Below are 26,011 nucleotides of genomic sequence, written 5' to 3'. Positions count from 1 at the left end.
TTCCACGTACATTTTTCTGATTCATGAATATTCTAATTTTTTTCACGATTATTAGGTCCAATTGATTTACAGTTTTCTTCATATGATTTATAAAGAATTATCCAACGAAATATTTTTTTTACCTCAATTCGAATTGATTTTGACTATTAAACTTAAAAATGAACCTTTCTTTGGAAAAAAATAATATTTATTAACAAATGTGAAGAATTCATTTAAGGCCTTTTATAATATATTAATTTATTTATTCACATAATTAAAAATAAGCAATATTTTAATGTAAAATCGATTGATTTAAATTTTTCCTGAATGCAACCATTGGCCATAATTCTTTTGCAAATTGACTATAGACTTGACTATAATTACCTTGAATATTTTTTTTATTTAATTCGACTTGATTTATTTTTTTTAAAGCATCTTTATTTAAAAGAATAACTAAAAAGTTCAAAAAATTATTTTCTGAAGAAAAATGAAGAAATTTTTGATATTGAATGTTTTTCATGATTAAAATCAACTGGACCAATTGACTATCAGTTTTTTTATTTCATTTATTAAAGATTCTTCTATCAAATATTTTTTTTGACTTAATTTAAATTTTTCATGATATCAATATTCGCCATAATTCTTCGTCAGGCTTGTTTTTCAATAAAAACTGTGAACTAGACTAACCTTAAGTATTTTTTTCTATAAAATTTATAATTAATAAAACTAATTCTATGAATTTATAAAATACTAATTTTGTATGTAAATTCGACTTGATTTTGATTTTACAAATTTATTTCTTAAGAGAGTTGATTTATGACCTTTACAGTGTATTTATAAGATATAATATTTCCACGTAAATTCTACTTGATTTAAGACTAATCTTACGTATTTTTTTCCATATAATAATTTAACTTAATTTTAATTTTTTTACAAATCAAATCTACTAATTTAAAATATACTAAGTTTATATGTAAATTCGACTTGATTTCGATTTTTAAACTTAAAAAAATTATTTTTCTTGGATTGAAAAAAAAATGACGAATTGATTTATAGCCGTTTATGTTGTATATTTGTTAAAGTTTCGCCTATAAGACATAATATTTCCAAGTAAATTTGACTTGATTTCAAATTTTCATCACTTTTCAAACATTAGCTATATTTTTTTTATTTAAATTTTTAAACATAAGAAAAAATATTCTTCTATATTTCCTTAGAGAAAAAAAATCATATTTCCTAAGAAATATGACGAATTGATTTATGGCCTTTTAGATTGTATTTATTAAAGATTCGTTTACAAGACATAATATTTCCACGTTAATTTGACTTCACTTTTTATAAAAAATATTTTTTAGTATTTTTTTGAAAAAAAAATATTTCGTAAGAAAAATGAACAATTGACTTACAGCTTTCTGTCATTAAATTATGAAAAATTAACCGATAATTTTCTATATAAATTTGATTTATTTTATAAATGTTCATTTTTTTCTCACACATCACTGGTTCGATTGAATTACAATTTTTTTTATTTGGTTTATAAGATAATAGACTTGGTTTTAATTTTTTTATAATTAAAGTCTATGAATCTATTATATACTAAATTTGTATGTAAATTCGACTTGGTTTAGTTTTTGAAATTTAAGAAATGATTTTCTTTAAGAAAAAAAAACATATTTCTTAAGAAAAATGACGAATTCATGTATACTCCTTTATACTGTATTTATTAGTGATACGTGTATAAAATATAATATTCCCACTTAAATTCAATAATGAACAATATAATTATTTGTCACGCTTGTCTTTGAAAAGAAAATACGTCAAAGTAAATTAGACTAACCTTACGTGTGTTTTTCCATACGATAATTTGACTTAATTTTAATACTTTGATAGAGCGAATCTATCAATTTATACGTAAACTCGACTTGATTTCGATTTTTAAACTTACAAAATTAATTTTTCCTGGATATCCTTAAATAAAGTAACGAATGATTTATGACCTTTTTTACTGTATTTAATTCTTGATCTTTTATACTGTGTTTATTACAGGTTCGTCTATAAAACGTATAATATCCACGTAAATTCGACTTGATGTAAATTATTCGTGACTTTTTAAACATTCGTCATAATTCTTTGTCAAGCTTCATTTTGAATAAAAAAAATGCGTAAAAGTAAACTGGACTAACTTTACGCATCTTTTTCCACATAAAAAATTGACTTGGTTTTAATTTTTTGATAAACTAAGTCTATACATTTATAACATACTAAGTTTATAGGTAAATTCAAGTTGATTTAGATTTTTAAACTTAGAACGAATCGATTTAAATTTTTCATGAATTTTTAAATATTCGCTATAATTTTTCGATATGCTTGTCTTTGAAAAAAAGTGCGTCAAAGTAAACTGGACTAATATTACGTATTTTTTTTCCATATAATAATATGACTTGAATTAAATTTTTCAACTTAACAAATTAATAGTTTTCTATATTTCCTTAGGAAAACCAAATCGTATTTCCTAAGAAATATGACGAATAAGTTTATGGCCTTTTTAGATTGGCTTTATTAAAGATTCGTTTATAAGACATTATATTACCACGTTAATTGGACTGGATTTACATTTTTAAGAAAAATAAGCAAATAACTTACAGTCTTCTGTAATTAAATTAACCCATAATATTTCATGTAAATTTGACTTGGTTTATAAATTTTTAATTTTTTTTCACACAAAAGATTCGACTGGTTCCATTGACCTACAGTTTTCTTTATTTGATTTATTTTATTTAATTAAAAATTATTTATTATGAATTCTTAAAATAAACTGGTCCAACTGACTTATTTGCCTTTTTATGAGTTTATAAGAGAATGATGTAAACTTGACTTGATTTAATTTTTTTTATAATGTAAATCTATGAATCTATTATCTTACTAAATTTATATGCAATTTCGACCCAGTTTCATTTTTAAAACTTAAAAAATGTTTTTTTTTGAGTTTTCTTTTAAAAAAAAATTATATTTGTTTAGAAAAATGACGAATTTATGTATAGTCCTTTATACTGTATTTATTAGAGATGCGTTTATAAGATATAACATCAGGAAAATTCATAATAATTATTTGTCATGCTTATGTATGAAAAAAAATAACGTGTGTTTTTCCATATTATAACTTGACTTGATTTTAATATTTTTATAGATAAAATCTATCAATTTATAATATGCATACAATATAATACAACATAATAATATAACGAATCGATTTAAATTTTTCATGAATTTTTAAATATTCGCTATAATTTTTCGATATGCTTGTCTTTGAAAAAAAGTGCGTCAAAGTAAACTGGACTAATATTACGTATTTTTTTTCCATATAATAATATGACTTGAATTAAATTTTTCAACTTAACAAATTAATAGTTTTCTATATTTCCTTAGGAAAACCAAATCGTATTTCCTAAGAAATATGACGAATAAGTTTATGGCCTTTTTAGATTGGCTTTATTAAAGATTCGTTTATAAGACATTATATTACCACGTTAATTGGACTGGATTTACATTTTTAAGAAAAATAAGCAAATAACATACAGTCTTCTGTAATTAAATTAACCCATAATATTTCATGTAAATTTCACTTGGTTTATAAATTTTTAATTTTTTTTCACACATAAGATTCGACTGGTTCCATTGACCTACAGTTTTCTTTATTTGATTTATTTTATTTAATTAAAAATTACTTATTATGATTTCTTGTATGAATACTTAAAATAAACTGGTCCAACTGACTTATTTGCCTATTTATGAGTTTATAAGAGAATGATGTAAAATTGACTTGATTTAATTTTATTTAGATACTTAATCTACGAGTCTATAATCGATTAAATTTATAGGTAAATTCGACCTAATTTAAATTTTTCATGACCTTTCAAATATTCGGCATAATTCTTCGTCAAGCTTGTTTCTGAATAAAACATAGTCAAAGTGAACTGGACTAACCTTAAGTATTTTTTCCCTTAAAATTTATAATTAATAAAACTAATTCTACGAACTTATAAAATACTAAGTATGTATATAAATTCGACTTGATTTTTATTTTTTAAAATTATTTCTTAAAAGAAATTATGAATTGATTTACGACGACCTTTATATTGTATTTATAATATTTCCACGTACTTCTACCGTTACTAATCTTACATATTTTTTGCCATTTAATAATTTAACTTAATTTAATTATTTTTATAGACTAAATCTATCAATTTGTAATATATTAAATTTATATGTAAATTCGACTTGATTTCGATTTTTAAACTTACAAAATTTATTTTTCCTGGATTTCCTTTAAAAAAAATTATATATCTTAAGTAAAGTAACGAATGACTTATGACCTTTTTTACTGTATTTAATAGAAAATCGTTTATAAAAAAAAATATTTCCACGTAACTCGACTTGATTTAAATTTTTATAAATTTTTTTGGAAAATATTTTTTTTAGGATTTTAGGAAAAAAGCAAAATTTTTTTTAATGAAAATGAAGAATTGACTTACAATCTTCTATAAATTAATTATTTTTTTATTAATTAATTATTAATTCATCGATAGTACATATTATAATTCTTATGTAAATTTGACTTGATTTATGAATTGTTAAATATTTTTCATGATCAAAAACAACTGAAGTTAAAGTTTTTTTTAAATTAAAAATCATTTACTAATTCGTAACCGATTGACTTAAGATTAATATAACTTGACTTGATGTCGATTTTTACTTAATATAATCTTTTCTGAATTTGTTTTGAGAAAAATCATATTTTCTAAGAAACATGACGAATTGATTTATGGTCCTTTGTACTGCATTTATTAGATATACAATTTCCACATAAATTAAACTTGATTTGAATTTTTTGTAAAGAGTTCTTCGATAAAATATTTTTCTGTACCTAAATTCGACTTGATTTAATTTTTTTGTATTAAAAAACATTTACTATGATTTTTTGTAAAAATTCTTAAAATAAACTGAACCAATTGACTTAATAATTTAAATTTTACCCAATTTTATTGTTTTATAAACTTATTTATAATATACTAAACTTACTTGTAAATCCCACTTGATTTAGATTTTTAGACTTATTTTTTTATTTTAATAGCTTTTTTATTATATTATAATAGATTTTATATTATTAGTTAAGGATTCTAAAAAATTCATTTTAAAAATAATTTTTTTTGAAACTATATCTATGAATCTATAATTGTCTAAAATAATAAGTAAACTCCACTTATTTTCGATTTTTAAAATTAAGAAATTAATTTTTTCTATACTTTGTAAAAAAAATTATTTTTGCTAGGAAATATGACGTATTGACTTATGGATCTTTTATACTGTGTTTATTACAGGTTCGTCTATAAAACGTATAATATCCACGTAAATTCGACTTGATGTAAATTATTCGTGACTTTTTAAACATTCGTCATAATTCTTTGTCAAGCTTCATTTTGAATTAAAAAAAATGCGTAAAAGTAAACTGGACTAACTTTACGCATCTTTTTCCATATAAAAAATTGACTTGGTTTTAATTTTTTAATAAACTAAGTCTATACATTTATAATATACTAAGTCCATAGGTAAATTCAAGTTGATTTAGATTTTTAAACTTAGAATAAATCGATTTAAATTTTTCATAATTTTTTAAATATTCGCTATAATTCTTCGATATGCTTGTCTTTGAAAAAAAGTGCGTCAAAGTAAACTGGACTAATATTTATTACGTATTTTTTTTCCATATAATAATATGACTTGAATTAAATTTTTCAACTTAACAAATTAATAGTTTTCTATATTTCTTTAGGAAAACCAAATCGTATTTCCTAAGAAATATGACGAATAAGTTTATGGCCTTTTTAGATTGAGTTTATTAAAGATTCGTTTATAAGACGTGATATTACCACGTTAATTGGACTGGATTTACATTTTTTATACATTTTTAAAGATAGGTTATTAATTTTTTAGGATTTTCCTGGGAAAAAAAAATATTTTTTAAGAAAAATGAGCAAATAACTTACAGTCTTCTGTAATTAAATTAACTCATAATATTTCATGTAAATTTGACTTGGTTTATAAATTTTTAATTTTTTTTCACACATAATATTCAACTGGTTCCATTGACCTACAGTTTTCTTTATTTGATTTATTTTATTTAATTAAAAATCACTTATTATTAATTCTTAAAATAAACTGGTCCAACTGACTTATTTGCCTTTTTATGAGTGTATAAGAGAATGATGTAAACTTGACTTGATTTAATTTTTTTTATAATGTAAATCTATGAATCTATTATATATTTAATTTATATGCAATTTCCATCCAGTTTCATTTTTAAAACTTAAAAATTTTTTTTTGAGTTTTCTTTAAAAAAAAATATATTTCTTTAGAAAAATGACAAATTTATGTATAGTCCTTTATACTGTATTTATTAGAGATGCGTTTATAAGATATAACATCAGGTAAATTCATAATAATTATTTGTCATGCTTGTGTTTGAAAAAAAATACGTCAAAGTAAATTGGACAAACCTTACGTGTGTTTTTCCATATTATAACTTGACTTGATTTTAATATTTTTATAGAGTAAATATATCAATTTATAATATGCATACAATATAAATTTATATGTAAATTCGACTTGATTTCTATTTTTAAACTTACAAAACTAATTTTTCCTGTATGTCCTTTAAAAAAAAATCATATTTCTTAAGTAAAATAACATCGATTTATGACCTTTCTTATTGAATTTAATAAAAATTCGTCTATATGCTACAATATTTCCACGTAAATTTGACTTGATTTAAATTTTTTATACATTTAAAAAAATAAAAAATTAATTTTTTAAAAAAAATCTTTTTTTAGGATTTCCTCTGAAAAAAGTTTCTTAGGAAAAATAAAAAAATTGACTTACAGTCTTCTGTAAATTAATTATGAACAATTCACCGATACACGATACGAATACACCTAATTCTTATGCAAATTTGACTTGATTTATGAATTATCAATTTTGTTTATGATCCAAATCAATTGGCTTAAAGTTTTTTTGAAATTTACCAATTCGTAACCAATTGACTTAAGATTAATATAACTTGACTTGATGTCGATTTTTATTTAAGAAAATAATCTTTCCTGATTTTTTTTTGAAAAAACTCATATTTTCTAAGACAGATGACGAATTGATGTATGGTCCTTTCTACTGCACTTATTAGACATACAATTTCCACGTAAATTGGACTCGACTTAATTTTTTTATAAAGAGTTCTTTGATAAAATATTTTTCTTTACCTAAATTCGACTTCATTTAATTTTTTTGTATTAAAAAACATTTAGTATGATTTTTGTAAAAATACTTTAAGTAAACTGGACCAATTGACTTATTGTTTTTTTATTTGGTTTTTGAGAGAATAATTTAAATTTTACTTAATTTTATTGTTTTTATAAACTAAATTTATGTATTTATTATATACTAAATTTAAAAGAAGATTCGACAAGATTTCAATTTTTAAATAAAAAAAATATTTTTTCCTGGATTTCCTTTGAAAAAACTCATATTTCTTAATAAAAATGAGGAATTGACTTATGCCTTTTAATATTGTCTTTTTTATTGATTCGTCTATAAAACATCCTATTTCGATGAAAATTCGACTTGATTTAAATTTTCCATTACTTTTTAAAAATTTCTCATCATTCTTCGTCAACTTTGTTTTTGAATAAAAAATACGTCAAAGTAAACTGGACTAACTTTACGTATTTTTAAAATTTAACTTAGTCATAACATTTTTGTAAATCAAATTTATGAATTTATAATATACTAAATTTATATGTAAATTCGACTTAATTTTGATTTTTAAATTTAAAAAACTAGTTTTTCATGGATTATTTCCATTGAAAAATTCATATTTCTTTAGAAAAAAACGAATTGATTCATTCATGTCGTTTTATACTGTATTTATTAATGATTCGCCTACAAGAGATAATTCATATAATTCAACTAATTTTTTTTATAATTAAGCACTTTTAATTTTTTTTTAAATAAAAAACTAATTAACTTAATAAAAATATAAGTCATAGAATCAGAAGTCAATTGGTCATATACATAGAGTTATAATTTCTTGGAAAAATCTAATGCATAAGAGCGTTGTCTTCTAACAATCTAACGCAATGTTACTGGCAATATTTGAATAACAATGAAATAATTTAGATAATATTAATAATAAAATAAAATTTTCAAAATTGGATCCTACCTCAAATATATTATCAAAAAACCCAGAAAAGTAAAGCCACAAAACCAACACACTCGGAGGTTCAACGATAAACGTCCCTCTGCCCCTCAAACCACGTACTCCAGATATTGGGAAAACTGAAAAACTCGCCGGCCGGTAAAACTTTTAATTGGAAAAAAAAACGAAAAAAAAAACAGCGAAAGTCGCACGCGCCGCCGCGACTTGGAGGGCAGAGAATCCGCGACCGATTGACTCGCCAACGACTGAATGAATCGAACGAGACCCGCCAACTCGGATCCGCGACTTTCTGGGATTCTCCCAATCGACGAGCGCGAGGAGATTTTTTCCGCCTTTTTTTTTTCATTTTTCCCTTTACCCCCACCACTATTACGGCCCAAAGGGATCGTGGTGCTTGAAGGGCTCTTCAATCAACTTCCATATCTGAAGCTTGTTCTTTCACATCACATACCAGTCTGTAATGTGAAACTCACACAAGTGTGAGAGTAATTTGATTTATTACTTTAATTGCATGTATGCACAGGGGATCATTTCGTCCCTACAATGTCCAACTATCGAATGTGAAAAAAAGGATTTTTCAAATTCGATACATTGCTGTTATACTACACGTAATACGTCTTGTGGCAAATTATTGAATCCGTAGCTCCTTTAGAACGCGTTTTAGAAATAGCGAATATATATTATTTCTATATTTTACAGAATCAAAGTATCGAATATTCACATTCGTTTTTTTGTACCGAGATTACATAAAACTTGTTATATTTGTAAATCTACACACTATCGAATATGACACATTTGTTAGTTAGACATCGCAAATATCAAAAAATCTTCAAAATCTTGTTAATGAAAAAAAATTTACTTTCATTGATGCTGTATGGTTTCAATATAAAAAGAATGAAAACAAACACATTTTAATGAAACTAAACTATAACGAGAACTTTTTGAAATTAGTGGCTACAAAAAAAAGAGGATATTATCAAACAACTCCTCCTACTCCTTATAATAATAATAGACTTCCCATAACCGATGTAAAAAAAGAGATCTTTTGTCAATGTACTCAAAATTTTATCCCAAAACCCTACCACCAATACTACTACTCCCTACCAACATCAAGCGAAGTAAGGGACTGTCTACCAGAGCCAGATGCTAATGAAGATGAAGATGAGCCCGAAGAGATTTAAAAAATATTTCTAATTGTAATTTAAATTCATGTTTAAATTTCCGTGAGAATGATTATTTTTTAATTCCATTTATGGCATCATTTAATTCCACTTAACCATATTTTTATTTTGTTCTTGGTTTTGTTTTCTAATGTGTTTAGTGCTTATAATAAATAATTTGTATGTCAATTTTTGTTTCCTTACTTGACTTTTATTAAAAACAAAAAAATTAAATTTTTATAACACAAACAATCGAATATTTCACATTCGATTGTTTGAAGTAAAATTTTTGACAAAGCCGTAAATTGGTACACATTTTTAATAAGATGCAAAGTGGCGAATATAGATTTTTAGCCTATAATAAGGAAAAAAGTAATAAGTGTTAGCACTATCACAAAAAGAATGAAAAACTGCATAGCAGTAATATAAAAAAAAATAAGTTAGCATATGTGATAATTTTTAAATGACAATTTAATATGTTTTTTAGCTCTCCTGAAAAGTAGGTATTTTCACATTCGACATTTGGACATTGTAGGGACGATTTTAGCAATTTTTTGTTTTGGGAAAATACATACTGGTTAAAAAAAAAACAAAACAAAGATAAGAACACAAAGTCACGGACTCATCAAATCCATATAATTTTTTAAAAGCTACACGTGTTTCGCTCCCATAGGAGCATCATCAGGCCTAAAAAATATATTAAGATATTTTTCACAAAAAGAACGCTTATAAATTATGATAAAACTCATTACCGTAAACCGGGGTTACTATGAGCCACTTGTCAACTTCAAATGAGTGTAACTTTTGCCAGTAACGTCTAATTACCATGGTAAATATTGGAAAACCTTGAAGGCTATGTCTACTTTCAATTTCTATTAGTCAAATATGATATATATATTCGCATCTATGAAAAAAAAATAAAAACATATTGGCCATATTCACCCCGCATTTTGGGGAGTCTATGGCCGCTTAAAAACACGGATAGGCTTGTTTGAAGGCGTAAAATGGGTGACTATGGCCACAAAAAGTGTAAAAAAAATGTTTTTAGTGTTTTTTATTTTACTTTAAATAAAAATAATCGTATATTTATAGCTTTTTATTGAAAAAACAAAAACAAAACTAATAAACCTTTTGATTATTCATAAAAACAAGGTAAGAACCTACAAATACCCACTGTATGTACCTATTTAAAGAAATAACTAAAAAATAACATTCTAAAACTAAATATTTGGTAACAAAAAGGAACTTAAAAATATAATACTCTAGGTAATAAATAGGTAGGTAGGTAAACAAATAGGAACTAAAAATAATTTGAAGAAAACAAAATTTTTGTACTTCATCATTTCGGGAACCACAAAAATTGCCCTTGAAGTGGTAGAAACGAGTTCTTTAATTTTCTCCATTATTTCTATGTTGGGGTACCATAGAACGTCTTCGTTTTTCGGCCACTTCCAACCTTTTGGCCCGGACTCAATCATCGTGGAAATTTGTGCTTCATTTTTATTGGTGGAAATTATTTTTCCTGGATAATATTTTTGATCATATTTTACTATGACAAATTCCCCACGTTGGTACATTTTATTGGATGAATTTTCAACCGGTAGCTGTCCCACTTCAACTGCCTCATCATCACTACTTAGATGTGCCCAATTTTCCCCTTCTGCTTCAGATAAAGAAGTGTAGCTTCCAGAAGAAACATCACTTTCTTCATTAAAATTCGTAGACCTTTTTGTGGTTTTTTTTGCCTCTTCGCAGATTTCACACCTTTCAACTTTTCTGTCCCTTCCCTACTGGTTCCTGGCATTTCTTCTAGCTCGGCAATATTGTTATTTTCGGAAACATCACTTATATCATCTTCCTCGTCATCCTCCAAAAGTGTTGGATCCTCAAAAGGTGTTGGATCCTCAAAAGGTGTTGGATGCTCCAACGGTGTGGGATCCTCCAAAGGTGTTGGGACGTTCAGAAGGCTTTTATCAGGAGTTATATTAATCTTCGTTCTCTTTGATTTGGGTTCAGCAGATCCTTTGCCAAATCTTTGTTTTTCCAATAAATCTAAAACAGAGTCGCTTATCAAAGATTGGTTCTTAAGTGCGTCCACATCTTTTTTTGGGAGTCTATCTATAACTTGCTGTCTATTACATGGATAAATTCCGCATTTTCGAAAGCCAGATATTAAAGACTCTTTGCCAGTTTCCTTTAGATTGGCCATTAACTGTTTTAGGAGGCTTGGAAAATGGGATTTGTTAACAACGCATCCATATTTATATTTATATTCCACCAAAATTTTTCGCCACGCTAACTTCATTGGTCGAAAATATGCCACATCTAACGGCTGAGTTAAGTGAGTTGTGTTGGGAGGAAGGCAAACAAATCTAACATTATTTTCTTCACATAATTCCAACACATGGGAATTTATGTGGGATGATAAGTTGTCACCTATAACAACTTTAGGGCCCTCTTCTTTTTTTAAAACTGGAAGTAAAAGATGTTCGAACCAGTCTTCAAACGTGCAGGAATCGAACCACCCTGATTTTGTTCGATTATATCTTGCATTTGGTGGTCCGCCTTGGACCCAAGGCTCATATAGGTTCGTGGAACGATAGACCACATACGGTGGTAAAATAGTCCCAGCCGCATTTCCACAAAACATTATTGATGTGGATGTTTTCGAAGAATGAATAATTCTCTCAGGGTATTTTGTCCCTTTCTTCGCGATAACTTTCTTTTTCCCGGGGTTATCGGCCAAGTTACTTTCGTCAAAGTTAAAAATATTTTGTGGCGGAATATCTGCAAGTTCCTTTTCTAAGTGATTAAAATAATTATTAAGTGTTGCTAAAGAAACTGCAGCTCTGACATTTTTGATATTAGCGGCAAACCTAACAGTCAATTCCTTGTGTCTTTTAAGAAATAGCTCGGTCCAATCCGCACCCGGCAAATTTTCTTTAAATTTCGAATGTGTCACCCCTTTCCTATCCAAATAATTTTTCACTAACATTCTTAGCTCGAATTTATCAACAGGAAACCCAAACTCGGACAACTTAAGAATATTGGCTACTATTACCTTCTCTTTTTCTGCACACAAAGCGGTCTGCCCCCCATGCTTTTTTTTCGCTAAACCTAATTTTAAATTTAGCTGAAGAGTGTTTCTAGAAATTTTATACCTTTTTGATGCCTCTCGTTGACTTATAGCGTTGATTGAATATTTGGATATTAAAATTGGATATTAATATTGAATATTACCCAAATATTCAATCAACGCTTATAGTCTTAATTGTTTGTAATTTCGGCTAACGCTTTCTGAAGAGTGTTATCAGTATAATCTCGATACGACCGGCTGCCCAATGGTCTTTTGTAAGTTCTTGGCATTTTCTAAAAACAAAAATTTGTTATTAGTCAACACCAAAGACCTTTTATGCATAGCCTATTAAATTATAACATTCACCGTTATCTTTAAAGTCTTTATAAAACGAAACACAAAAAAATTTGATCAAAAACATGAACCTAGCCTCAAAATGTTGAATTAATCAATATGGTTCAATATATGCCGATAATTAAATGGATATGAAGCCCTATACATTTAATAATATCCTAATTAATGGTTAAAATTGAAAAAAACACTTTTTTATTTTAATCGTGATCTGCGAATGTAAACAAACAACTCTTAACGGTCTTTCAAGCCCGCAAACAAGTAACAAACCATAGAGTAATTAAAAGTATTAATATTCATTTCTCTATGTAACAAACTAATCGCAACCCGTTAAATGCAGCGCATCGGTAATAATTTCCTAATATTTTCAAGGTCGCCTGGTGGCCATATTGACCCCAAAACGTCTGTAAATCTAAGGGGTGAATATGGCACCCCCCTATTACCTAAGTAATTCTTTTTTTAAGAAAAAAACATACTGAATTAAGGTCACAAGTGTCCAACGATCCTTATTCACCCTTTTACTTGGCCCCAAAGAGAAAAGAAAGACTTCTGGAGACAAAGTTTTTAGAGGTAAAAAAATTGGCAAAAAGGTCATTGAACTTTCATCATCCGCCAGAAAAAAAGTATAAACGTAACAATTTTTTTTTCATGGTTAGTATATTTTTTAGAATGTTTTCTTTTGAAATTAAGTACTAGAAAATTTTTGTAAGTAATTGTTTTAATGTTGTAACAAATCTAAACATCTTTCCCAAAATGGCCATAGTCACCTCGGCAGGCCGAAGTCACCCCAGTTTACGGTACCTAGACCTACACAGATCACATTACAACTAACAACAAAAGAAAAGCTAGGTTAAGTTAACAATTCCTACCATAGATAAAAATGTATGCTTAAAAAAATAAAAAAGTAAAATGTCACCAGTAGGGGAACGATGAAGAGTTAAGGAGAGGAACACTAAAATTTATTTTTTAAAAACAATGTTAAATTAGAATAGTGTTTAAGCTATAATTAGTTTATATTTTTTATATAAAATAATGTTTTATAATTGGCACAACCAAAGAAATTAGTTTTAATTAACTAATTTTGTTTCGATACACCCTTTAGAGCGGGTGACTTTCATTTTAAACGACTTTAAATCCCATTTTTCAAGACACCCGTATTGCGGGTGACTTGAAATTTTCTGTTTATTATTTTATTTATGAAAACTAAAAGAAATTTGAAAGTTTTTTTCCGATGTATATATTCCCCAAACTTATGTGCAAGTTTTCCATATTTTTTTGCAAACCAATTTTTTATTCTGTGTCTCGTAGAGGGATGAACATGTCAAAATGGTTATCGAGTCACGCCGCATTGACTTGATAACAATCTTGAGTACTTAATTCTCTTTGCGAAGAAAATAATATTTCATTTATCTTCCTCCCGGCTAACTCTAGCCTCTGGACGTGGCATTTTTCCGGCCTCTTAAAACAGCTTGGCGACAGATCGTTGAAAAATGGAAAATAGGGACTGGTTCAAAGCATTGCACGGTTCCAAAGGACAGATTCCCTTTCTTGCTAAATGACTTGTCAAAGGCTATTGAGCCTAATGCTGAAAAAAAACATACAATCTGGGTTTAGAAAGTGTGGAATTTTTCCACCAGATAGGGATCAAGTCTTCGGACGCCTTCCGCAGCAAAATCTTGACGAGACAAATGATGAAAATTAGAACATTGAAGAAGGACTTAATAACTCTTTGGTAAACCTTCTAAGAACAATGAGATATGGCGATGGTCAAAGTGTGTCGTCGTAAAATTCAAGTTCCTGCTGGCAAAAGCGTTACAAGTGCAGATTTTGAAAGCACGTTGGATAAAGACGATCAAGAGGATAATGATTTGGAAAGACGTATGGAAACCTTAAATGAAGATTTAGACCCGGAAATGAATTTGCCCCTTAGGTAATTCATTCATTCATCATTCTTCAGATGCAGACTCAGAAATGGACACTTCACTACCAAGTTTCACCCCGATAAGTCCGAAAATAAGTTGGATACAAATAATTGATCAGCATCAGTCTGCTTTGAGGGTAAATTGTTCCGATGAGTTTCTCCTATTTCGCTTGATTTAATAGATAAAGGAACTTGGCTTCTGGTGTGTTAGCCAACAAAATATAAGACAAAGAAATAAATATTTAATCGGACAAGTCATTAATATTACAGAAAATGACATTGAAGCCACTTTCTTAAGAAGTCGCCCCACCAAACACTCGTCAGGATATATTTATGGATTTCCAGAAGTTCCGGATGTTTCCACCTTTAATTTTAGCCAGGTTGTTGGAAAGGTTTTCCCAGCTCATGACGAGATAGAAGCATCTACGTCAAGAAGAGACATTTTAAAATTTAATTTGCATCAAAGTTGTTTAATTTAAATAATATGTTTAAACTTGTTACATTTCTAAGAAATTCACCCCACATTAAGGGTGAATAGAAAAATAGCGTTTTTTTTGTGGAAAAACCTCTATTTAAAAAAAATCTATTATGCGCTTTTTGATTTAAAGGGTGTCCCAATAAGAGCGCACGTTTTAATTGGTAAATAAAAGTCATAATTTATTTTAAACTGAGTGTTATTTATATTTTAATGTAAAGCTAATATACTGCAATTAAACGTGAAAAATAATATCTGGCAAATGGCAGCCTCGACTTTCGTGACAGACTCTTATTCGTTTTGAGAAATTTTCAATTACATTTTCACATAATTGCGGCCCAATTTCGCTAATAATCCGTCTAATTTCGTTTTTCAACTGTGGAATTGTTGTGTGAGTTATTAGCGTATACGAGGGATTTTTTAAAAAAACCCAAAGAAAAAAGTCACAAGGCGTTAAATCGCATGATCTTGCGGGCCAGTTCTGGTCTCCATTCCGTGAAATGACACGACCGGGAAACTTTCTTTGCAACAATTGAATGTAGTGTGACATGTCGCACCATCCTGTTGGTACCACATACCGCCCGTATCCATAACATCCAATTGAGGCCATAAAAACTCAGTAAGCATATTACGATAGCGTTCGCTGTTTAGGGTAACTGCATTTTCAGCCTCGTCCTCTAAGAAGTACGGTCCAATTCTTTCACCTGTCCAAAGTCCGCACCAAACAGTGACTCTTAATGGATGCATTTTCTTCTCATGAATGACTCTAAGATTTTCTTCGCCCCAAATTCGGCAATTTTGTTTATTAACAAAGCCATTAAGGTGAAAGTGTGCCTCATCGGTAAACAAAATTTTTTTCGAAAAATCGACATCCATTTGTTGTTTTTGCAATACCCAAGAAGAACATGTACGGCGCATCGGCGTCGCATGGTCCACTGGCTAATGAAGATCTTTTGTTAGAATTCGGTGGGTAGTGCTCTTCGAAATGTGCAACTGCTGTGCACGATGACGGATAGATGTTCCCGGATTCTCGCCAACACTTTCACGCACTGCGGCAATATTTTCAACAGAACGGCGAGTACGGTGACGCACTGGTGTTTTTACATCCACGACAGAACCATTTTGTTCAAATTTATCAATTAGTCTTTGGACGGTCATGTGATTTGGTGCATCGCACACAGGCGAAAATCGGGGAAAAGCCGGCCATAAATAGTAGTAGTGCTGATATGAACCACAAACATATTTAATCATAAGAAAATGTTAAAACTAAGATAACACGTTCATTTTAAACATTTTTTTAAATCCCCCCCCGCCCCCCTTGGGTTCATTTATTGCATTACATAGGCGCTGCGTAAGTACGCATTTCCTTAAAAAAATTTCAGAATGTTATTATTTCAACAATTTTTCAGTTAAGAGTTTAAAATTCAAAATACGGACAATTTTTGTAATAAAATTCAAAATGTTGAGACTTTTGATAATATAAGTACCGGAGTTTAATAAAATTTCTTATTATAAATTACTAAATAAAGTTGTGATTTGTTTGTTTTTGTGCTATTTAATTTTATAAGTAACCTTTGCTTTGTGTGTAAAAATAAGCAATTAAAATACATGTTAAGAGTAATATATTTAAGTATGTAAAGTATATACAGAGCTTACTTAACAATAACTTTGTAATAATAGTAAAGCCTAACCTATCTTAATAATAATTAAAATCAATCAATATTTTCACTATCACTTTCATCAGCAGAAATTGTTGATTTATCAAAAAATGCCAAAACTTCTAAAGGGCTGTTTAAGCTTTTTAGCAGATGATTTTTTCATATTGGAGATTAAAGGATCAGAAGATATTAAGAGATTACAAAATATATCTTCCATGTTTTGTTTTCTTGAAAACTTCCGTGCATGAAATTCTCTGAATCTTTTAATATCTTTATTTCTTGATTCCTGGGCTTCTTCGCCAAGTTGCCCAATTGGAACCAAAAAATATGATATTATATCAGAAAGATTTTATGCACGGAAGTTGGCATATTGTCCCACGGATACAATTCTACAAATTTTCTGGCCGTATCATGACAGTAATCCTTAAAACTATCGATTTTAATATGAAAACCACTAGAAATTGTTAATAAAATTACTCTGAATCTAAATATCAAATCTTGATTAATGCCTGTAATTTCCGAAGCTTTAGCAGCATTCTCAAAAAAACGGCGAGCAGTGTTGCCGTCATTAGTACTTCCAAAACCAGGTTTTGGTCGGTCAACCAATAGTCCCATTTCTTTAAAAAATAAGTCTTGGATTCGTTTTTTGGCATTTGCAAGTTTTTCTTTGTTTTCCTGGCCTCGCGCTTGCCATTGCTAAAATTCCATCTTATAAGATAGATGCAGCAAACACTCAAAAAAACGAATCCAAGCATCTAAAGATGACAAACCAAATTGAAATCTAGATTCGTCAGCAATTTTCTGTTTTAAAACCTTATCGATATTGTTAAAATCTTTGGATGTTAGATCACACAAATAGCATCTCTGAGTGGAAGTATTTTCAGTAACAGCATTACACAATTTGCCATCTATCATTGTAAAATATAAAATGTGTTTTAAAAATACATTGTTTCCTTGAATATCAAGCTTTGTTGGTTGCAAATCTGAAATTTGTTGGTCAAAATATTGCTTTTCTCTCACTGATAACTCTGTTGTTTCATGCCTAAACTGGACTTTAAGAGGTCTACAGAATCGTGTGGAGGAAGTTCTGGGATTTTCCCAGATTACAAACTTATCTTTTGATTTCGGATCACCGTTAATGAGCTGAATTGGTACCATTGATGTTAAAAAGATATTAGCATCTGAAATATTGGACTCTGCAAACTGCTGTTTGTATTGACTCATCCCAGAACTCCCGTCACACCCCTATTTGCAAATTAAATTTAAATTATTATATTTTTCTTGGTTTAAAGAATTTAAAACTTCTTTTAGGGACTCAAATAACCTTAAAGATGTATGATCCAGCAAACTTTGAAGAGGCACTTCAGCAACATCCTCAGAAATGTTTAGCTTTTCTGGGTAGCACCTTTTTTTTTGCGGCAGTTATTGACTCATAATTAGGATAAAGAGTTGACCTATGGCTTTTTGCCGAATTTCTTATAAGATTGTATTGAAATTTTGTCAATTTAGCCTCTACAAAAAGCGATAAGGCTTCGTCCGCTGAAAATGGTATTTCACATTCTTTTTCAAGAGATTTTTTATATTTTGATGCACAGGTTGGTGATGAGAATGCAACATTTTTTAACACATCTGCTTCATCCAGTTTACCTTCGGACCTAAGCTTCATTTGAGCAGCAAATGTTAGTTCTTCAGGGCTTCGATCTGCTCGCATCTGTTCAGTTCTTCTTCTTTTTGATCGGTCACTTAAATCTTAAAATCCAGTGAATGGCCTCCCTCTACTCGATAGAGTTGTATCCTGCATTTCAAAACAACTCAATATTTAACCAATCTCGATTTTTATTTTCAAATGCAGTTTTATTTCTTGATGCTGATGACCATTTTGTGTCATATTTCTCGATGGATTTATATATGACTTTTGAAGACTCTTCTGACAAGCGTTCAACTCGCATGGTAGAGGTCACTTTTTCTGCCAAATAACGGCACTGCCCCATTCTTGTCTTGGACTGACAAATTCCTAACCAACTGACAAGTTGGCTTCTTTTAAACCAAGCAGATTTTGTTGCTGTCCCTGAAATAATAAGTAATTTTGCTAATTATTTTTCATAAGATTTTGCCATTTAAAATTGGTTGCCATATTGAATTTTAAACCCATATGGCAATTTTTTTATTTCTATATTAAATTTTCTATTAAATGATGTTTTATTTTATAAAAATTAATTTATTCTTCAAGTTAGTAGCAGAAAATTATTTCTTGCGTTTTGGACCTACAATAGCATTTTATACGAATTTGGACCCGGACTACAAATCTTTAAAAATATTTTTTCGTCAAGATCGCAAATTATCGCAGCAACTTAAGATTGCATCTTACAAAGGACTTATTAAGCAATAATTTAAAAGTAATTTAAATTCGGGAAATTACGAGAAATCATACTTTTAGTTTAGCAGAAGATCAGAAATTTAAATTTAAAAAAAAAAAATAACTGTTAACTTTTCAAAAAATCAGTAATAAAAAAAAGTAAAGAAATATTTTTAATTAATATAATTTTTAATATTCTAATTACCACTAGCAATAGGCTCCATTGGTGCTTTACAAAATTTTCACCCACACTTTGCATAAAAACTAAATTTAAATTACTACTTTTTACAGGCGCTTTTGAATCACAATGAAATAGTCTCCACGAACATCAACTTTCAACTAAAATATTTCTGCAAGTGACAAGACGAAAAACAAAAGGGTAATTGTTTATTATACCCAGGTAACTAGATTATTGAATTATACTCAGAATAGGCCTTAATTGGGAAGTTGGTATTTCCGATTTATGGCCGGCTTTTCCCCGAATTTCGCCTGTGTGCATCGTGTCGACCAAAAATGCCCCGCAATTTACGAACTGTTTCCGCAAAACATTCTCCATATTTGTAGTGTGTTTTAACAATAATAATTCGTTGTTTGACCGTATATCGTTCCATGGCTACTAATCGCAAACTGTTTACATTATTCTTTTTATTTTTTTTTTGACACTGCGATAAAAAAAGAATGCTGCGCAATTCAAAACGTGCGTTCCTATTGGGACACCCTTTACAAGTCGAGATCTGTAGATTCCTTATTTTTTGTTGTCAAAAAGGTGACTTCCATGTTAGCAACAGAGTAGGAAAGGGCCGAAACTTTTTCTATTCACCCCATTTTACGGTGAGCCATAACACAATTAAAAAAAAAAAAAAAAACATTTTTATTCAAATCTATTCCAAAATATTCTTTAAAACAAAAAAATACACGATAACTTTAACTACACTCTAATAGCCACTCACTAACTTTCATCAACTGTCCACTGAACATTTGCATGTCTCACTCTCCTTATCCCCCTCAATCATTCCACTTTCCCGCCCATCCCTGCCGCTTTACTGAGATGCTGCATGTCCAATTGGGCCTGAGCGATATCACTGAGAGCCGCCTGGATTTTCTCCAATAATTCTTGTCCCGATCTTACTACTGCATCCAACCGGTCTGCGGCTTCTTGGTTTTCTTGTTCCAACTGTCTCAAACTGGACAACTAAAACCAATTAATCCAATTAAGTTATAATTAGTGGTTCTTAATTTGATACCTGTAGTTCAATGGAGTTTTCCTCACTGGGCAACGACTCTATAAGGGTGTCGATGTCTTTAGCACATCTTGGAATCAGTGTGGTGAACAGTTGGACGTAGTCTTCCTAACGATGAAATATATTATGTAATATAGATCTTTTATTGGCTCATGTCATACAAAAAGCAATAGTTAATAGATCCGCACTGCATTTTTTTAACAATTGCGAAATAATAAACTAGAAATAAAATAAATGTAATAGTAATGAAATATATGCAAATCCTCTTACACATCATGAGAGCGGCTGAAAGTAGATCTTCGGAAAGTAAAAACATGGTCAAGGATATGTCACAGTACTGGACCAAACAACCCAAAGGAAGAATACAAGGTAAATAACACACCTTAATAGCTATTTCTAAGCAAAATGATTTAGGGAGTAATAGTTACAGGTAATTTAAAATCACAGTCACATTATGAAAATTGCAAAAAAAGCCAATTCATTTATTAAACAAGCATTTAGAGACCGCTCAATTGAAATGATAAGGAAGCTCTATAAAAGTTATATAAGACTAAAACTTGAGTATGCATTTACAGTGTGGAATCCTTATGACATCAAGGATATTGAGATATCGGAGCAGGTACAAAGAAGAGTTACAAAAAAACCAATAGAGCTATAAGACTTATCTTACCCAAAGAGGCTGCAGAGGTTAAACATGAGTGAATACTGTAATAATTGTGAAATTGGAAGCATTTTGCAGCGAAATTAAAACTTGCATCTTTAACAGTTTTCTCACTCTTTATATTGGAAACTGCAATACTCATACATAAGTCCGTAAGTCCACCATCCTGCACCAGTCATAATACTCGTCAAGTAGGCAACTTATCTCTTCCAATCCCCACCTCCTCACTTACGAGAAACTCTTTTATATTTATTAGTCGTAAAATATTTAATCATGTTCCTTTTTCGATTAGGACTGTTACAGACCTTAAAAAGTTTAGGAGAGAACTAAAGAAATTAATCCTACCAAAAGCTTACTACAGCATTGAAGAGTTTTTTAACGATTCATTTTAATATTAAAAATTATTTGGTTTTTTCTTTGTTTATATAAAATATGCTTCTAAGCTGCTCTAATATGTACAATCAAAATCGATTCTGTATTCTGTTTTTGTCCTGTATAACCAAATAAATACTTGTATTATAAATTCTAGGATTAGGAAGCTCTTAGCATAAGTTTGTAAACTTAGTAAATAAAGTATATTTCGACTTTGACTTCATGAACACTCTAAGAAATTAGACAAAGAGAGGACCGCTAAGCTTCAATGAAAAAATTTGGTTTATCCATGGAACTCTTTATCAGAGCAAACTGTGACTGTCACAAGTGTCAATGCTTTTAAGAACCATCTGAACAGGGAATTAAAACATAGTGCAGAAGTGATCATCCACAATAGTGCCTAGTGAACAGCAACAATATTTGAATAAGCAATAGCTTCATCGGTTTAACCGCCTGCTATTGGATATTTACTGAGTTTTATGGTTTACAGATAGTAAATAGTTGATATTAACTTCGTGTAAATATTTACAAAACTTAATAAGTTTTGACTATTTTTATGCCTCATATACACTTGTTGAAATTATTTAATTCTATAACATCTTGACTTATATGTTTCCTAAGGGGAACACACAGGGGGACATACCGAGCACAACTGATTTGTATTTTTTGTATCTTAAGTTGATTATATTCCACAGTGTCTAAATACTTGGGAATTGAAAGGATTAGTGATCTGTAGGATGAATTGCAGTTTTTATGGATAAATTAATAATGAATTATGTTTTCCACATTCAGAAATGATCATTAAGTGATCATTGATTTCGTCTACAATTTTAGAACCAGCAGTAGTATTACTATAATACAAATATATCTGAATATCATCAGCATATATACAAGCTATTAGGAATTCTTTATAATTACATTTTTAATTACAATATAGACAATCAAATCCTCTGTAGAAGTACTTCTATTAAAGATCTAGGGGTTGTATTCGACAATAGGCTCACATTTGTGCCACATATTGAACAGACAGTGACCTCCTCGTTGAAACTTCTGGGTTTTGTCATTCGAAATAGCCGACTCTTTAACAACTCAAACTCAATCAAACTATTGTACTTTTCCTTTGTTAGATCAAGACTGGAATACGGTTCCTTGGTGTGGTGTCCTTTCTATGAATGCCATGTTGGCTACATTGAGAGTGATCAGAGAGGGGTTTTAAAGTTTCTTATGTTTCGTGAGGATGGAATATATCCTGTTAGGGGACATGATCATGATCTGATGTTAAATAGATTTAATCTGCAATCTCTGGCCATGAGGAGAACAATTAATTTTGTAACATTCTTATGGAAGTTGGTCAATAATCAAATAAATTCTCCTCCTCTGATTGAACGATATTCTATTTCATGTACCACGATTTCCTTCTAGAGCAAATATCACTTTTGCTTTAGATCGCACCAGAACAAACATTAGGTTTCAGGATCCCGTATATCAAATGTGCACAATTTTTAATTCAGTATCATCAACCTGTGACATATTTGCATGCTCTAGTTTTGTCTCTGACAAACCAACAGTTACCATAATTCCTTTTCTCTTCCTTTTTTCCCTTGTCCCATGAATCCCTTTCTTTGTTCATTCTAATGTTAATTTACATCTCCTTTAATTTTGATATATACATGATGTTACTATAGTAATTTAAGTTTTCCCTATTTTTCTTTCTTTTTGTTATTTAATTTATAGTAATTTAATACTTGTTTACACTTTCAAAACATTAATTGTAGATTTTCCCGTTAACTGGGCTTTGCCTGTTGGAAATAAACTGCTAAATAAATAAATAAATAATACTTACGATACCAGTAGCAACTAATATTATTTGATTGTGGTATATCGAAAATTAAAGTTTTGTATTGTGATAACTTGTATAGATGGAGTTACTTTTTATACTCATATTTATTTATTAAGAATAAACAGCATGAGGGCCAATTACAGACAACAATATATATGAAGAAAAATATGCATATTCAAATGCAATAAAAACAATTAAACCTAACACTACAGAAAAAAGAATAGAAAGAAAAAAAGAACACCAAAATATCTTATTATGCTAACAATAAGGAGTGACTTAAAATATATAGGCATAGAAGCATAAAGTTTATCATCAATAACTTTGGTAAATTTATATAAAACTAAAAGGGCTTAATCCAAATTATCACATGCATAAATATGAAAATGATTGCACATTTTGTAAATGGGTGAGCTTTTATAAGTACTCACAATGTATAGCAATGCACCACCTAACTGGAACAATTCAGTATCTGTAAATGAAGTTACAACTAATTTGAAATTTATTCTGAGCTGAGTACATTGGATGCTTGCAAGGGTCCTGGCCGCAATGGGTTACCTTCTATATTCTTAAAGCATTGCAGCTTTATTATCTTGTTTATATTATTCAATTTATCTTTAAAGACAGGTGTTTTCCCTGACTTTTGCTTTGCTCTAGCTTTATGACGCCCATCTTAAAGTCTGGTGACAGCACTCAAGGAATTATAGACCAATAAGTATCCTTAGTTTTATTCTGAAGCTTTTTTTGAGGATTGTTTATGGTATTTTGCTGCATCATCTTGGTGTTGTAATTAATGACAGACAATTTGGTTTTATGTCAACGCAGTCTACTGAGCTGAATGTCCTCACTTTTACTGAGTTTGTTATCCAGTCTTTTGAGGAGGGTTGTCATGTACATCCAGTGTATACGGACTTCAATAAAGCTTTTTAACCACATCAATCATGCAATTTTGTTAAGCAAACTAAGCAACTACAGCCTTACCAGTACCCTACTTATGTAACCACAGGCAGATAGTTGTAAACTGTGCAATTTTCAATCAAATGAAGTACAGACTCCATCTATTATTCCCCAAGGATCCCAAAGAAAGTTGTTTCATGAATAGCTACTATCCAAAATTTACGGATGACCTTAGGGTTTACTGTAGAGCTTCAAATTTGGATGATTGCCTCAAACTTCAGCTTGACTTAAATAGACTTGCTGGTTGGTGCACCGCTAATAATATGGTCTTGAATACCAGTAAATGTCATTACATACTTTTCTCTCGAGGTACAGTCCTTTCGAATCTCATAAATGCAGGTTATTCTAATTAATCATATTCATATAAGACATAATATGATAACTGCGGTTTACAAAGGCTTCTTATTAATTACAACAAAATAACCAGAACATAAATTTCAAAATTATTTTACGGAACAAAATTTGGGATGTAAATAAAAAATTTATCATAATCAAAATATTTGAATTTATAAAGTTTTATTGATTAAAGTACAATAAATGAATTAAAATTAATAATGGTTTAAAAAAACTAAAAAAAAACTGCTTTTATTGTTTGCAATATGTTCAGTTCCAGATAGACTAATTATAAGAAAATTTGAGCAGTTATATCTAAATTATTCTTCTGGTTAAAGAAACACTTAGGATCTGTATTTATACTAAATTCTACGTTACTATTGACCCTGACCTTACTAAAAACTTACTTGAGTTTGCTGCTGAGGAGTCTGTGACCCACTCCGATCAAAATTGGGAAATTTGCTTGGAGGTGCATACTTTTGCAGCAGTCCTATGCTGTTGCAAAAATGTTCGGCTTGCTACAAGCACGAATCGATAATATTTTAGAATTTTCGGTTTTTTCTGTGGTTACCTGGTTGATGCAGTCTTGGAGCTGAGTCAAACGATCGGCCATCTCTTTGTTATTAATATCAAAATACGAAAACGGTTCACCATCGAATGTAAACAAACTGTAATGACAGGACGCACATCTGTTTTAAACTTGAGTTGGGGGCAAGCCAGTTTTAAGGGTTATGTTTTGAAGAATTGGGTATTTGGCGATTAAAAAATATAATCTAAGCCCTTTTTGTAATAATTTTCATTCATAAAACGTTTACTTTCACTGAATTAAAAACACAAATATTTTTAGGTTATATAACTTAAGCCATATTTTAGCGAGTAAGCGGTTTTAAGCGTCTTTAAGACATCTCATTCGAGCGATCAAGTCATGACGTCACCGTATAAGGCGCTTTAAGCGTTTGTTAGCGGTCTCTCAAGACCGCTAATAAACTCGATATGTCAAAGTCAAAGGGAAGCTATACAAACAATAATAAACAATAAATATCTATATCAATTTTTCGATATTTTTTTAGAGTAGAAGCATTATATTTCTTAGTATTAGTTTTATTTATTTTATATTAATGTCTCATATATATTAACAGTTAAGACATCCAAACCAAATAAAAATGCAGAAAATAATAAATAATCAAAAGAGCGAATAGATTTGCAAAAAAATACAGTGAAGAACGTAAAGGTGAGGTTGCGGGTATTTTTTTTAAATTGATTTTTGATTAGTTTGGGTTTATTTCTGTGTGAAAAAAAATATGAGTGAGGTTATGTTTAAGCCAGTAACTTTTTTGTTTATTGTATTTCCTCTTGATCTGATCCTTA

General features: G+C 29.4%; 3 protein-coding genes across 6 annotated transcripts in view; 1 reads left to right on the top strand and 2 right to left on the bottom strand.

The window, feature by feature from the left end:
* The window catches only part of LOC126750302 (A disintegrin and metalloproteinase with thrombospondin motifs 9-like), a 354,367-nt gene extending 345,892 nt beyond the window's left edge, over positions 1-8,475 (bottom strand). For all 4 annotated transcript variants that reach the window (XM_050459873.1, XM_050459877.1, XM_050459874.1 and 1 more), the window contains exon 1: positions 8,249-8,475. The gene's annotated coding sequence lies outside the window, so the exon portion shown is untranslated. The remainder of the gene's footprint in view (positions 1-8,248) is intronic.
* Positions 1-26,011, top strand: part of LOC126750305 (uncharacterized) — a 219,661-nt gene that overhangs the window by 43,127 nt on the left and 150,523 nt on the right. The gene's annotated exons all lie outside the window — the stretch shown is intronic.
* LOC126750308 (mediator of RNA polymerase II transcription subunit 21) lies at positions 20,103-25,498 on the bottom strand. Its single transcript, XM_050459884.1, has 4 exons — positions 25,215-25,498; positions 25,051-25,161; positions 20,487-20,591; positions 20,103-20,434 (listed from the first exon to the last, which is right to left on the bottom strand). Exons 1-4 carry the CDS (start codon positions 25,254-25,256, stop codon positions 20,252-20,254), a joined length of 441 nt encoding a protein of 146 aa, XP_050315841.1. The 5' UTR covers positions 25,257-25,498; the 3' UTR covers positions 20,103-20,251.

The sequence above is a fragment of the Anthonomus grandis genome, chromosome 2 (assembly GCF_022605725.1).
Source record: "Anthonomus grandis grandis chromosome 2, icAntGran1.3, whole genome shotgun sequence".
Classification (NCBI taxonomy): domain Eukaryota; kingdom Metazoa; phylum Arthropoda; class Insecta; order Coleoptera; family Curculionidae; genus Anthonomus; species Anthonomus grandis.
The sequence above is the reverse complement of the archived record's forward strand: the minus strand, read 5'-3'. Positions and strand labels throughout refer to the sequence as shown.